This window comes from Anarrhichthys ocellatus, unplaced genomic scaffold (genome assembly GCF_004355925.1).
Source record: "Anarrhichthys ocellatus isolate YVR2014 unplaced genomic scaffold, GSC_Weel_1.0 scaffold31, whole genome shotgun sequence".
Classification (NCBI taxonomy): Eukaryota; Metazoa; Chordata; class Actinopteri; order Perciformes; family Anarhichadidae; genus Anarrhichthys; species Anarrhichthys ocellatus.
The window spans coordinates 1,160,094-1,173,575 of record NW_022280061.1 but is presented as its reverse complement, the minus strand read 5'-3'; the positions used below and the strand labels follow the sequence as shown (position 1 = coordinate 1,173,575).

General features: G+C 40.3%; 2 protein-coding genes across 5 annotated transcripts in view; both read right to left on the bottom strand.

Moving 5' to 3' along the window:
• Positions 1 to 3,258: 3,258 nt before the first annotated feature.
• nansa (N-acetylneuraminic acid synthase a) lies at positions 3,259 to 8,841 on the bottom strand. Its single transcript, XM_031864638.1, has 6 exons — positions 7,926 to 8,841; positions 6,914 to 7,129; positions 6,730 to 6,829; positions 5,291 to 5,445; positions 4,398 to 4,664; positions 3,259 to 4,233 (listed from the first exon to the last, which is right to left on the bottom strand). The coding sequence occupies exons 1-6, from the start codon at positions 8,055 to 8,057 to the stop codon at positions 4,024 to 4,026; spliced, it is 1,080 nt and encodes a 359-aa protein (XP_031720498.1). The 5' UTR covers positions 8,058 to 8,841; the 3' UTR covers positions 3,259 to 4,023.
• Positions 8,842 to 8,927: 86 nt separating this feature from the next.
• clta (clathrin, light chain A) overlaps positions 8,928 to 13,482 on the bottom strand; it is an 8,060-nt gene continuing 3,505 nt past the window's right edge. For 2 of the 4 annotated variants that reach the window (XM_031864642.1, XM_031864644.1), the window contains one exon: positions 8,928 to 9,753. In XM_031864642.1, coding sequence (XP_031720502.1) covers positions 9,582 to 9,753 — 172 coding nt within the window. In that variant the 3' untranslated portion in view covers positions 8,928 to 9,581. Of the gene's footprint in view, positions 9,754 to 11,232; positions 11,269 to 11,290 lie in introns of those variants that run through there. The other 2 variants (XM_031864641.1, XM_031864643.1) reach the window with 2 other exon arrangements.

Genomic DNA, 13,482 nt, shown 5'->3' with positions numbered 1-13,482 from the left:
TTAGCGGAAAGATTAACGTGAGACAACATCCGGTTTCTTCAGACGAACATCCGGTTTTCAGAATAAGATGCCAACAAAGTATACATATTGCATAATGGAAATCAGATTAAATGAATTATATTCACATTAAGTATAAAACATGCTACCTGCATCTCGTGAGTTAAAGGGAAAATACACCTAAATTGTGCATAAAGTGTCTTCATTCTTTGATTTGAGGGTTGCTGGAAATGAATAATACCTGACTGACGGTCAATTAAGATATTTTACTAAGCAAAAAGTCTGAACTGAATTTGTACCTTCAAATGGCACATTTGTTTAAATTTTTAAGGTGCTATAAAAATGTTTTTCTCAAAAATCCCACACAATGACTAATGCATATATGTTCAGGACAAAAATGGGTAATATCACAATATTTGAGGTGCTACAAAAATGTTTCTCAGTAATTCCATACAATGACTGATGTATATGTAATCAAGGCATCGTTGTCTTAATAATTGTTAATAGTTGTTTAAAAAATGTAAAAATAACAATAAATAACCACAAAGAAATAAGAATAAAATTGAATATGATTGTCTGATTTATGTTTTCTGTTTGTTTTTTGTTCAAAAAATCTAAGAAAACACTTTGAATCTGTAGACTACTGCTTAATAGTCTTATTATTGCCATTTGATGACAATTGCTCATATACTGTGAGCCTAAATAAGTATAGTTATTATTTTGAACAAAGGTTAAATGTTATTTCACAAGTTTCAAAAAGTGCCCCCAATTGTTTTTGAAATGCCCCTGGATTTCAGTCAGTGGGGGCAAAAATTTCCCCCTAAAAAATATGTAAATTTCCTACCCTGTCACATACTCTGTTTCTCGGAAGGGTAGTTTAAAACAGAAACATGGAAACCACAACCACTCACAGTTGAGCTACCTGCATGAACCAGATATGACCAGACTAGACACTTGAGAGTCATGTGGGGCCTCTGTAGGTATAAAAGGATGTTGAATGTTGTATCTCGTTGAAGCTCACACCACATACTGCTGAATGAGTATCTGTGGTGCACTCTTCCCTTGCAAGCAAATAAATGGACAAAGACAACTTTGAATCTTTTGAAGACTTTGTTATTGATTTGTGAACAACTCTCTCTTCTCCCGATTAACATAGAAATCTTCCATCACAGCACACAGAATAACAGAACAGAACTAGGTAAATGAGCCCTTTGATTCAATAAAGTACCATAAAACCACAGCTGACATATAGACTGATGGTTTTTTTGGCAGAGCACCCAACTGAAGTTCAGTGCAGGAGAACCGCAAATTGTTCCTCTTAAAAGCCGCAGCTGACACATTTTATATCTAAAGATAGAGTGAGTGTTTCTCCACCAGCAGCTGGAGGTAAATGTCAGTTTGTCTGACTCAGTGGTTGATTATAACGGTCTTATAATCTGCGATGAAAATCATGATATCAGTGGTTCAGACGGCTGGTGGAAGGACAACCCATGCAGCTCACCTACCACCATAAAACCGGAGGCCTCAGACCTGACACAAAACATTTCATAATTTTGGGGAAGTCCTCTGATCCTCAGCTACAGAGAGCAGGATTACTGCCAGTCCAGCAGCACCGGCAGCAGACAACAGTTCAGTGTCTTGCCCTGGAGCATGTTCACGGAGATGAAAAAATAAGTAAGAGACATTTGGCTCAGTGTTTTGGGACATTTGGGACATTAATGCACACAATAAACACTTTACAGTTCACTACAATACTGGCTGGATGGAGTTAAACAACGTTCCTATCTGTATTCAGTCAGAGATGAGTTGAAAATCTTGCTTGGATAAATCCAGCTGTACAACTGCACCATCTAGTGGTTCTTTGACTGAAGCTGTCCGAAATGGCCTCCTCTCTATAGTCCACGCATAAATAAGATGTAGGACTGGGGAGGGGTGCAACATCTCTGGTTCTTCACCCAAAATCTGATTTCCGTCCATGCATGAACCACTCAAATGAGAGGATTCATAGTATTACACCCGTGTTTGAGTCTTTATTGAAAGCAGGTGTAATAATGGAGTGTGATGATTCACACTAAATTGTCCATGTGAAGAAAAGTCGAGATCTGAGGGAACCAACTGAGTGACGATGTGTGGTCCAACCGCGAGCACCTCAAATTTCTAATCCACGCCATTATGTCACTCATCCCTCCGGCAATTTTGTATCTGTACCTGTGCACGAGGACAGTACATTTTGGTTTGCCTTCTCACGAAGGAAAAGGCTCTACCTGGACCCAGGTGTCCTCAGGGATATTAAAAAAGCCCCGGTGTATTTAACAGAGCCTTGAGAGACAATCTGGCTAATTTAAACTTACCGAACGGTTCTTCCTTGTTACAATATGTTGATGACATCATGATTTGCAGGCCAAAGAAAAAGCATGCAAATATAAAAATTTTTGCCTGCAAATGGTCACAAGGCTAGTCCGTCCAAATTGCAATTTGCTTTCGATAAAGTTTCATATCTGGGACATGTGATCACAGCAGAGGGCAAAACCCTCCCTCCCAAAAGAATACAGGCTATTCAAACTGCCTAAACCACAAACTAAGAAACAAATGATGAGCTTCTTTGGAATGATGTCATATTATATACAGTAGATCCCAATATTGAGAAAGAGAGGCACCCCTCTCTTCCATGATTCATGGTAAACTTCTTTATGCGCACGACAAGCCGACCTGGACTGACTACTGCTTTTAATGGCATGAAGGACGCATTACTGTCAGCTCCGACACTTGGACTACCTAAACTTGACACACCGTTTACACAATACGTGGACCAAAGAGACGGTGACATGACATTAGTTTTGACTCAGGAACATGGGGGAAAACAAAGCCCTGTTGCATATTTCTCTACTAGACTAGACCCTGCAGCAGCTGGCCTTCCTCTGTGTCTGCGTGCTATTGCACGTGATAGTCCCATGGTTCCTTCTGCTGTTTTACAGATTAGAGTAAATTAATACATTCGATTTGCCTAACATTACTGTGAAACGATGTACCCTTAATCCTGACACTCTTTCCTACTCCAGCAGATGGAGAGCTGCATAACCAAGTCAATGCACAGATAATATCAGTGTGTGGTATGTTATTTCACAGAAACTAACTGCACATCTAAAGATAATAAACCTACCATGAGAAGGAGAGAACAAAGTGAATGTGGCATACACAGAGGGAGTCGATCCGAGCATCAAAGTGATGTAGCAAAGACAAGGGAAAACCTCAGGGAGGAAATTCGGGCAACATTTTATTTGGAGGCTTCAACTTTTTGGAACATCAAATCTCAACAGAGTCTCCACAGGTTGTGACATGTTCAGTTAACATCCGGACGGGTTTGGGTTCGTGACAAAAACAAGGTTAATTGAGAGAGGGGGCATTTCTTCTTTTGGTTTTGGGAAGCGTCTGGCTCCGGTAGTCTTATTGTGCTTCTCTCAAAGAAGCAGCACAAACACAAACCATGCAGGATATCATGAACTTACATTAATGAGCAGGTACAAGAAGAATACAATGAGTGTTTGGCAAAGGGCCTCTGATCTCACCGGTGTGTGAGGAGATGACCAGTGGCAGCTTTGTGTGTTCAATGTTCCTTTAATCTCTACAGAGCAGGCAAAAACTATAGTGCAAAGTATGTCAAGTTAACAGTAACAACAACTGGCTTTTGTGCCACCTCAGAAAGTGCTGCACTAGTACTGACCACAGGACTGAGACTACTATTGAGCCTCTTGTAAGATTATGGTGGGTTTATCAAAGAGCCTGTTGGAGAAAAAGTTAGTGTATTAAGTTAAGGCGGCTTTTAGACAATAAAAAACAGAGTTATTTGAAAAAGAAACTGTTTGAACCCCAGCTGTGATATATTGAAACTATCAGAGCAATGCACGAACCAATTACTCCTCGTCCAGGACAATCCCATCACCACCAAACAAAATGACTGGAGGAATCGATAACGTTTCCTCTCAAATGATGTGCCTTTTCTACCCATTTATGAACTCCTTGCCATCCTCAGCACTTCCTCTTCTTGCAGTACCCATCCACCACCTCTGGCAAGAGGCTGTCGTCCTCCTCCACATCCTTCGTCACGGTCTTTCCCACCATTTGGAAGATGTCCTCGGCCGCGATGCCCATCGGCTCAGCCACCTTCACCGTCAACATGTCCTGAGTCAGGACGGTTCCTTTGGGGATCTTGACCTTGGCCACCAAGGACTTACCCAGCTTGAAGAATAGACAATAAAAGGTCTGACATCATTATTGTTCTCATGGTTGGGAGTTGAAAACAATTTCAAAAATGTTGTCTTAAAGGTTCTCTGTCTTTCTGAACAGTACAAATGTAAGTTTCTGATGGCTTTTTTTTTTTTTGTGGAGCCAGAATATCTCACCTTATCATGGCACGGCTTCTCACAAGGTAACATCTGCTTGATGCCGGTGCCCTGCGCCCTCTCCACCAGTCGGATGGAACGAACCAGCTCGGCTAGCTCACTGGGCTCCAGAGAGGCTTCGTGGTCATTTCCTTTCCAAGTCTTGTCCAAGGTTACGTGGCGCTCGATGACCTTTGCACCCATAGCTACGGCCGCAACTGAAATACTGATCCCAGACTCATGGCCGGAGTACCCGATGGGAATATCGGGAAATTCCTTCTGGTATTCCTGTAGTTTACAAGTGGGTGAGTTATTTTTTTCTGATATGCATACAATGTTTTGTATTACACTATGATAGATAGATAGATAGATAGATAGATAGATAGATAGATAGATAGATAGATAGATAGATAGATAGATATATATATATATAAATAAAGTAATTAAATTAAGTGTATATTTTTTAAATGGGAGTTACTAAAACTAAAATAAAGTTAAAGCTAAGCTTAGCATTAGAGACTAGAAATTTAGAAACTAGAAAAGCGTATTTTTGCTATAAATATATTGTTATAATGGTGTGTTCCCAGTAGTAGAGGTGAAATGCTGCCCACATTTCTTTGGAGAAGGTGGCTAGGCATTACACATTGTAGCTTTAACCTCATAAGAAAGTGTCAATTCTACATGGCCATGAAAACAGGAAGATTAATCTTAATTATTGTAAATTTAATTTGGGGAAATAAATGCTAAAAACACAAATTGCAATAAGACGTGTGATATCTTAATGGCTTTTGAAACTCAATATGCATCTGCTAAAAAACTTCTAATTTTGCTTTCAATGGAGTGAGACAATTTCACAACTCATCTTGTTTTTGTACCAACCTTTTGATAAAGGAGTAATGCTCTATTCTTCTCACCATTATCACTCTGAGGTTGACATCTTCAGCTTCCAGAGGGTAGGCGCTGGTGCACTGCAGGATGGTAAAGTTGGGGTTGTGCTTCTTCACCGTTTTGTAGACCCGACGCATCGTCTCCATGCTCTGCATCCCACTGGACACCACCATGGGCCGTCCTGACACAGACAGGAGCGCAACAGCCTGATCAACAATATGTATAACATGGGCAAAGGGGGAAATGCAACCCTTCTCTTTCCTCTTAATGAGCTCCTGTAGTTCAACAATCAAGCTCACTTCATTTATTTTTCCTCTCCCACTTTTTAACTAATTTCTACTGACACATTTGTGCATTCTTTCTGCTTCTATTGCTCTTTTATTGTTTTACTTAATATAGTATTTGTTTATGTAATAGTTATGAAGTTGTTAAGATCTGGCAGGAGCGTGTTTGATTATTAGCAAGTATGAAACTAAATTATTGACATCTATAAAAATGATTCATGTCAATAAGATTATGAACAAATATTAATAATAACGGGGCACCACCCTGAGATCACGGACCAATAACCAAACTATAAATTAAGTTAAAAAATTGCTGTTCACTCACAATGTGCATAGTCAAAGTACTATTCCACATTCAGAGTGAAGGTTTGAATTCGAGCACAGACCACGATATCCAGCTATAATCAGAATAGTGACCACGCCATGTGAGACTACAAAAATGTAGAATAGAACAGTAATTTCGGAACGGAACTCGGCGGTCCGTAAACGTACGCGATACCACGTTCAAAATACAGTAAATTTAAACAAAACAAGGTAACAGACACACTATGGCCTATCTCTGCCCAGACACAAGTCTCTTACTCTGAGATGACTTTGTAGCGGTCGATGAGGTTCTTCGAATTTCTTCAATAAATTCGGGATCCAGAGCTTCAAGCTGCGCGGCGATAAATCGTCCATATGGCAGCATGGATTCCTCAAGGGAATCTTTCTTCCTTACGACCGGCAAACGTCGACTGTAACGTCCTTCTCTTCCTATGAAGAATATGATTCTTCCTTCTGCAGGTTAATCCACTTCTCATTTGGCATCCAAAACAGTCTATTGTTCGACCAGCGAATGTAGAACTATTCCTATGTTTTCTTAAAAGCAACAACGTTGTGCACGCCCCCTTTCATGCGAATCGAATTGCGTGGGATGGCTCCGAGCTGGAGGTAATGCAGATTTTTATAGTCTCAGTCACGCCACAGGGAGCCGCCTGTGGCCCTCGTCCAATGAGACCCCAGTGTTGTTTGGACCAAAAATCGTAGGTGAGACTTAACGTCTGGTGGGGCTGTTGAACCATGTAGGCCCAACTTCCAACTCCCTTTGTTCCAACCACATGGTGAAGTCCCAACAAAGAGCACTGATGATTTTAGCATTTAAATATGCAACATAAAATACATCTGCTGCAGTTCACGCTCACCTTTCTTGGCAGTCTTCTCCAGATAGGGGAAGTTGTTGGTGTCTCCTGAGCCCACTTTCAAGAAAGGCACATTAAGCTCATGGAGGAACTCCACTGCCATCTAAAAGACAGGAAAAAAAACATACGGTTAAACTTCAACCTGATTAAAACCACAGAAAGCCTTCTTCAAACGTCTCTTTCTTACCTCATCCATCCCAGAGGCAGTGAAGCAGATCCCCACCTCCGCAGCATATTTCTGCAGTTCCCTGTACTGCTCATGGCTGAACTCCAGATGGCGCTTGTGGTCACCATAGGTTTTCCCCCAGGAGTGAACAGAGTTGTACTCGCGCTCCAAGGCTTTCTTGTTGAATTTATGCTCCAATTCACTCTTCTGGAATTTGGCACAATCAGCACCGCAGTCCTGTGAAGGCAGAAATAAGTGAAGGACTAAAAAGAAGGGAAGCTTGTAAAACATACTAAGTAGTGATGATTGATTGTAGGGCTCCTACAGATTGTGCTAAAAAACACAGTAATGTTCCTAGAAAGGACTATTTCGTGCTATTAAGAGGAGACAGTGTTCAATTACTACACTTGTCATTTATTATACCTATTAAAATCTATTTCTAGTGTTACAAATAGTTGTTTTTTCACCAGGTGAGCTGATCATGAATTAATGGGATCTAAAAGCGACATAATAAGCAACATATATGGGGAATGAAGTTCACATTAAATAGATAAGAAAATATGTTTAATACTGTGGTTTAATGTAGTTCTTCTAAAGGAAATTCCTCTAGAAATTAACAAAAGCTTATAACTTAAATAACTCAAAACGTCTCGATTTTCCCTGTAACTGGGACCAAAATGCACAGTTAATTTCAGGAAATAATTAACATGATACACCTGCAAAACAAGGCTCCACTGAAGGTTTAAAGGAGCAGCTATACTGAAGTGTTTTTACTAAGAAGTTGTGTTTTTAGGTATTTACACTGAATACACATAAAACGGGCGTGTGCTTCGGATTCAGTACAGATACGGTTACCTAACATGGCCACTAACTAACACAAGCCAAACTTCATTTAAAGTAATGATTCAGAAGAGGACGGTGAGGCGACAAAAATATGCAATCGGCACATTTTTTAATTGAATTCTGATTTCGTTTGTTCTCGTATCAGAAAATATACGTATTCACATTCAATATAAAGTGACGATTTTATTACCTTTGCCATTTTGATCATTTTCTTGGCAATCTCAATGTCTCCCTGGTGATTTTGTCCAATTTCAGCGATGATGAAGCATGGATGATCTCCTCCAATCATTCTACCGGGACACAGCTCGAACGTTAACGGCATTTTGCCCACAGAAAAGAAAACGGAAAACAAACCGGTTCAATTAACGGAATTATTTAGCACGAAGCGAAAGCCGTAACTGAGACTTGAATCTGACCGGACCAATTCATGTGCTGCACAACCAGGATGTGGGAGGACTTCCGCTTGTATTTTGACGTAATATCCGGATTTCCTTTACAGATAAACAATAGCGCAGAGATCGGGAAGTAGCCGATGCGTGTCCCTGTGCTTCAGCTGCATATAGACTGTGATACTGTCACACTAGCACTGCCTCCTTATGCACATGCAAATTATCAAGTTTCACCAACATCAAAACTAAACGAAAACATCCATTTGAACCCTGTGACAATGGTTCTATTAGGTATACAATATTTTGGGTGAAAAGCAAGCTGAGAGAGGTGGAAAACTCTCCCATGCGCCCATCCCCAAATCACACGAGAAAAGACCAAATAGATGCCTCTAATGAGTTAGTACTCTGAGCGACTACAGACCTGTTTATTCTGTGTAGTTTGCATTTTTGTAACTGCAGTTATTTTCGTTGTGACCGGAGCAAAGGGATCTATATGTTACAAGTTCCTTCCTGCAGAGTTGGGTGATGATTGAGTTCGTCACTACAAGCGACCTCTTTCATATTACACAATTAAGACCCACTGTTAGCAAATATTGATCAGTGCAGCTATAAGTTCAATTTATCATATTATTAATGGCAAATTTGACAATAAGAGTGCAGCTAGCAAGCTAATAAGCCAGATATTGAAGCTGGTGGCGACTAAACTAAAGACAAAATCGTTAGAAGTCCTGTGATACCTTCAGTTGACGGTCACAATTCTGAGCACAGAAGAACATTAAATATCCAGTTGAAGAATGACAGGACAGTTTTCATTCACTTTTTACTGATATTGAAATCAAATGAACGAACACGCATGATCAAGCAACAGCTGGCTAATATCTAGTTCTCTTCAAAACCACAACTGTCTAATTTCAGTGACATAATTGTTTTATATACTGTATATATATTGCCTTCTGTATATGTACATAGGTACACGCATAAGAGTACATACACTGTTGAGGTTTAATCGCACACACAAACGGGTCATATTTATTGTAATGACTGGACTTTGTTCAGTCCCTGACTGGAGAGGGGAGAGGCTTTTCAAAAGGAAATAGATTGGAACACAATTTGCCACAAGCAAGCTCTACATACACAGAAGTACACACTGAATTTGGAGTTCTGTCATTGAATTTGGTCCCTTAAAAAAAAAAAAAAAAAGACAAATTCAGAGATAGTGTTTTCTTTTGCAAGGGTGGGAAACAAAAGGCAAACTATTAAACATCAATCAACCCTCGTGGGCGAGAGAAGGATTCATGAGACTGACAGGTTAAGAGAGAAGAGCATCATGGGAATGATATCGTTTGGGTGTCACAGAAGGGGTCTAAGGCCCTTTTTCCTTCAGACTACAGATTGGGTTGGTTGATGTGCGGTGACAGACGATGATATGGAATGACGCCCCGAGCAGTCTTGGCCTCCTAGCGGACTAGCGGGGACTGCTTCAGGGAGATGAGGACGGAGCGCATGCGGGACACGTCTTTGGCCTGCTTGCTGGACTTGGGGTTGAAGTCACAGAGCCGAGCCACCCGCTCCCACTCCGTGCCCGGGTTGTTCTCATCCAGATCTGAAATCATTGCCTCCTCAGCCGCCCTACAAGAAACAGGGGAGAGGAGAAGGAAAGGACACGGAGTAGAAAACAATCAGTGGGGGAAGTGGTAAGACACACCAAAGTACACATACAGCTCCGAAGAAGTCCTCTGCTGATCACCAACACACACACAAGCTCAGGTGGAAAAACTCAGTCCTGCCTTTGATGATTAATTTGTCAGAAATCTTCAATAAAAGTCAAAATTTCAGTCAAATTTGAGGAATTGTCCAAAAAAACATTAAGCATAAATCCCTACAATCTCTTTTTATGGCTTGGTGAGACTTTGATGGTTCAGCAGAGTCTACTTTAGGGCAGGACAGTCCAATCAACACACAGAGATGGACATCCATCTGTCTTTAGGCCCATAAAGAGCAACAAGCTACAACAGTTTCATCCCCTGTGGCATGCCCCCCCCCCCAACTCTGCTTACACATTACAGTACAGTCACCGGCATTATGTGACTCTCCACAACAGTTAATAAGTAAGGTACATACAACACACTGATGAGAAATCCAAAGAAACAAACCAAAGCTAAACAAAGTAGTCAAAGTAAGGCATGACAAGCATCTTTGGTTGGTTAAAAATGCCGTTCTGTACAGAACTGGGGGAGGGGCGTTTGCCCACACCCTTACACTTCAACTTGCCTATTTACACTGATCTTATTCCTCAGCAAGACCCAAGGACAAAAAACTCATCTGTACACATGTCCTTGATTAAAAAGGAACAATCATGGCAAGTTTTTAATTTTTGTTTTTAACCAAGCCCAAAAGAACTGGAAGCACTGCTGGGCCTTGGCCATGCATTGCAATGCAGCTGAAAAGCAGGCTATTTGGAGGTGTGACAAAGAATGCGTATATTAACAGATCAATTACTGTCGTCCTAGTTAAGGTTTGGCGTTTGAAATCATCCATCAAACAAAAATAAAAAGACAAATATAAAGATATTTACACTGGAGGACTTGCATCACTTGAACTTAAAAAAAACAAAAAGTAAAAAAAAGACCAAACTTAAATCTGAAAATGGATCAGTGCCACTATCGCAAGACATTTTGAGATGCAAGCCACAGATTATGGCTAAACAAATGTACAGTAAGCCCTCATCACACCCAACCCACAAAAATAGTAATATTTTCCACTGCCGTAATACTTTTCTAATTACAAGGATTCTTTTTTATTTCCCACCCAACCTGCAAGCACAAACTCCGCTACCAACTACAACACAGTACACAAAGCAAAATGGGGATGAGAAGCCAATGAAACATTCACCGTCACAACAAACTACAAATACACAGAAGGGACTAGAAGTACCACAACATCACAGAAGGGACATTATAACAAACCACTATCTAGGCAGTGGAGCTAGCTGTCGGGATAGTAAACTGTGCAACATATCAATTACCTAACATACACACATCACTGCATTGATCCCCTTTTTAAAGATAAAGTATTTGGAGGTTGTGGGGTTTCATTGTTTTACTTAACTGGTCTAGGCGGTAGCAAGGATGGTTAATGTGTGTGCTTTAAGGTGCATAGGAAAAGAAAACAGGGAGAAACAGTTTCACAAGTCAGAATTTAGAAGAGAAAGAGAGAGAGGGGGGGGGGGGGGGGAAATGAAAGACAACAAAAATGAGCTTAATGCAGATGTTGAAAGCCAGCATGCAAAAGCGACCATTTTTTAAATGTCATCTTTTTTTCTTCAACAGTGTTCAGAATTATTCTGATGTGCAGCCTTTGGTTTGGTGAGTGGAAAAGACATTTTTGCTTTATGCTATATTTCTGTCTCACACTCACACAACTGTGTTGATTTTTTAACTAATGTTCAAGAGCTCACCTACGAGCAAGATTACCTTGTTTCAAGACATTAACGCAATTCATTTAACAACATTTGCAGCTCCCACTCCCCCCAGACGTTAGTAGGCATTGTTCAGGTGCATTCATTCTCGTCACATTTTTTAATTCCCAACATTTGTGTGGGAAGTGGTATTCACATCACACAAGCCTTTTTGTTCCGACTGAATGCTTAGAAATGGAGTCCCCCTCAGTCTCACACTAACAAGATGTGTGATAAAGGTTCATTCTACACCAACAATCCCACATATAAAAGGGAATAATACGCTGCATAAACTGCATTGAGGTGTGCACTTAATCAAAATATGAATAATTTAAAAAAAAAACTGGCTATTGAAAAACACAGTAAAATACCCCTTTTCCTAATCATGAGACAAACTCTTTATACCGCGAGGCATTCAAAACATGTTCAGGTCTATTAATTTACAAATACAGTGAAAATGTAATGAATCGAGCTCAACGAGCAAGCTGATGAAAGAACTAGAAATAAAGATGTTTACCAGGGAAAATGTGATAGCTTTCAGCTATGTACTTTTTATGTTTATTACTGCTACAGGTTTGGTCTCTCCTTGAACCTGGAAACCAAACCTGATGAATAATAACAATTTTTAAAAAGCATGCACACCACAATGCAGCCTAATGGCTGCTCAATAGTCATTTTCGAGCAAAACCAAAGGCTGCACAGCTCGGCTCATTGGCCAGCTAGCTGGGGCAATTAGCACGCCATCGTGTCGTACAGCAGTAGCTACGGAGCAGCTGACATTCTGAAGCATGAACACAGTTCAGTTTGAAGCAGTTGTGTAACCATGATATGACCAATGGTGCTTTCAATTAAGTCTTTGCTGTGCATTTTCTCTGAGCGAGAGGAAAGAGAGATAGTGAGTGCTGGACTCAATATCACAAGTCAAGTATATCTGCAGGCTTAAGAAACCCAAAATCTGAACCGTTTAATGCTACCTGGAAACTGAGGAACCAAAATAATACAGAAAGAAAAATGTCCCTAAACCATTTATGACCTTCCTGCAGGCTATATAAATGTAAAATATTCTTAAAAAGGCAAAACAAGATATCAAATGGAGTTTCTGAAGCTTGCAGATAATCCTCTAATTAAAAGTCCAAATAAAAGGAATACAACTTGACCGTCACACAGTTTGGCACTATCCTGTTCTGCGCATAGCCCTCGTCTTTACATAACCGAGTGGCTAGGGCTGGGAATATGGGAAGTTACTTTCAGAGGAAGGAATTGTCACCAAAAACAATGCCAACTCTGCACATTGTTTAGTGAAATAATATCTTATTTTATAAACAACAAGTTTAGGTGATGTCAGGTTTACCCAAACAAACGAGTCCAATTAGTAAAACACACTTGCTTCAAACAAATCTATACGCATCCTACTCCTGAATAGCATATTTTGAAGATTAATTTGGGGAGAGAAATAAAAAGGTGTTAAGTAGAAACAAAACACTTCATACAATTAATGTAAGCAAGCGTTAATCGTTGGGAACTTTGGCTGAAGTGAAGCAGGAAAAGAGTACGGACATGGAAACGGATGAGGTCTGGTCATGAAAGGATTCATTTCATTTCCACGGATGGGACTGAGGAGCGTGGAGGTGAAGTGGCATGCAGTCATTCTCTTTACGGATAACTTCCTGACAGGCATCCACTCACAGATGACATGCAGACATATGGGGGAATAATTATTACTGTGGTTGACATTTCAAAAAGAAAGACAAAGCTAGTTGAAGCATGTAACAAAATCCCAAATCAAAGTAGTTCAAACATGAACATGGAACTAAAAAATGTCAACACTGCCCGAACTAGTAATGAGATGATGGCAATGGTTGGATGCTCGGAGTTGATGACAATGGAGGGGGAGGGGGAGG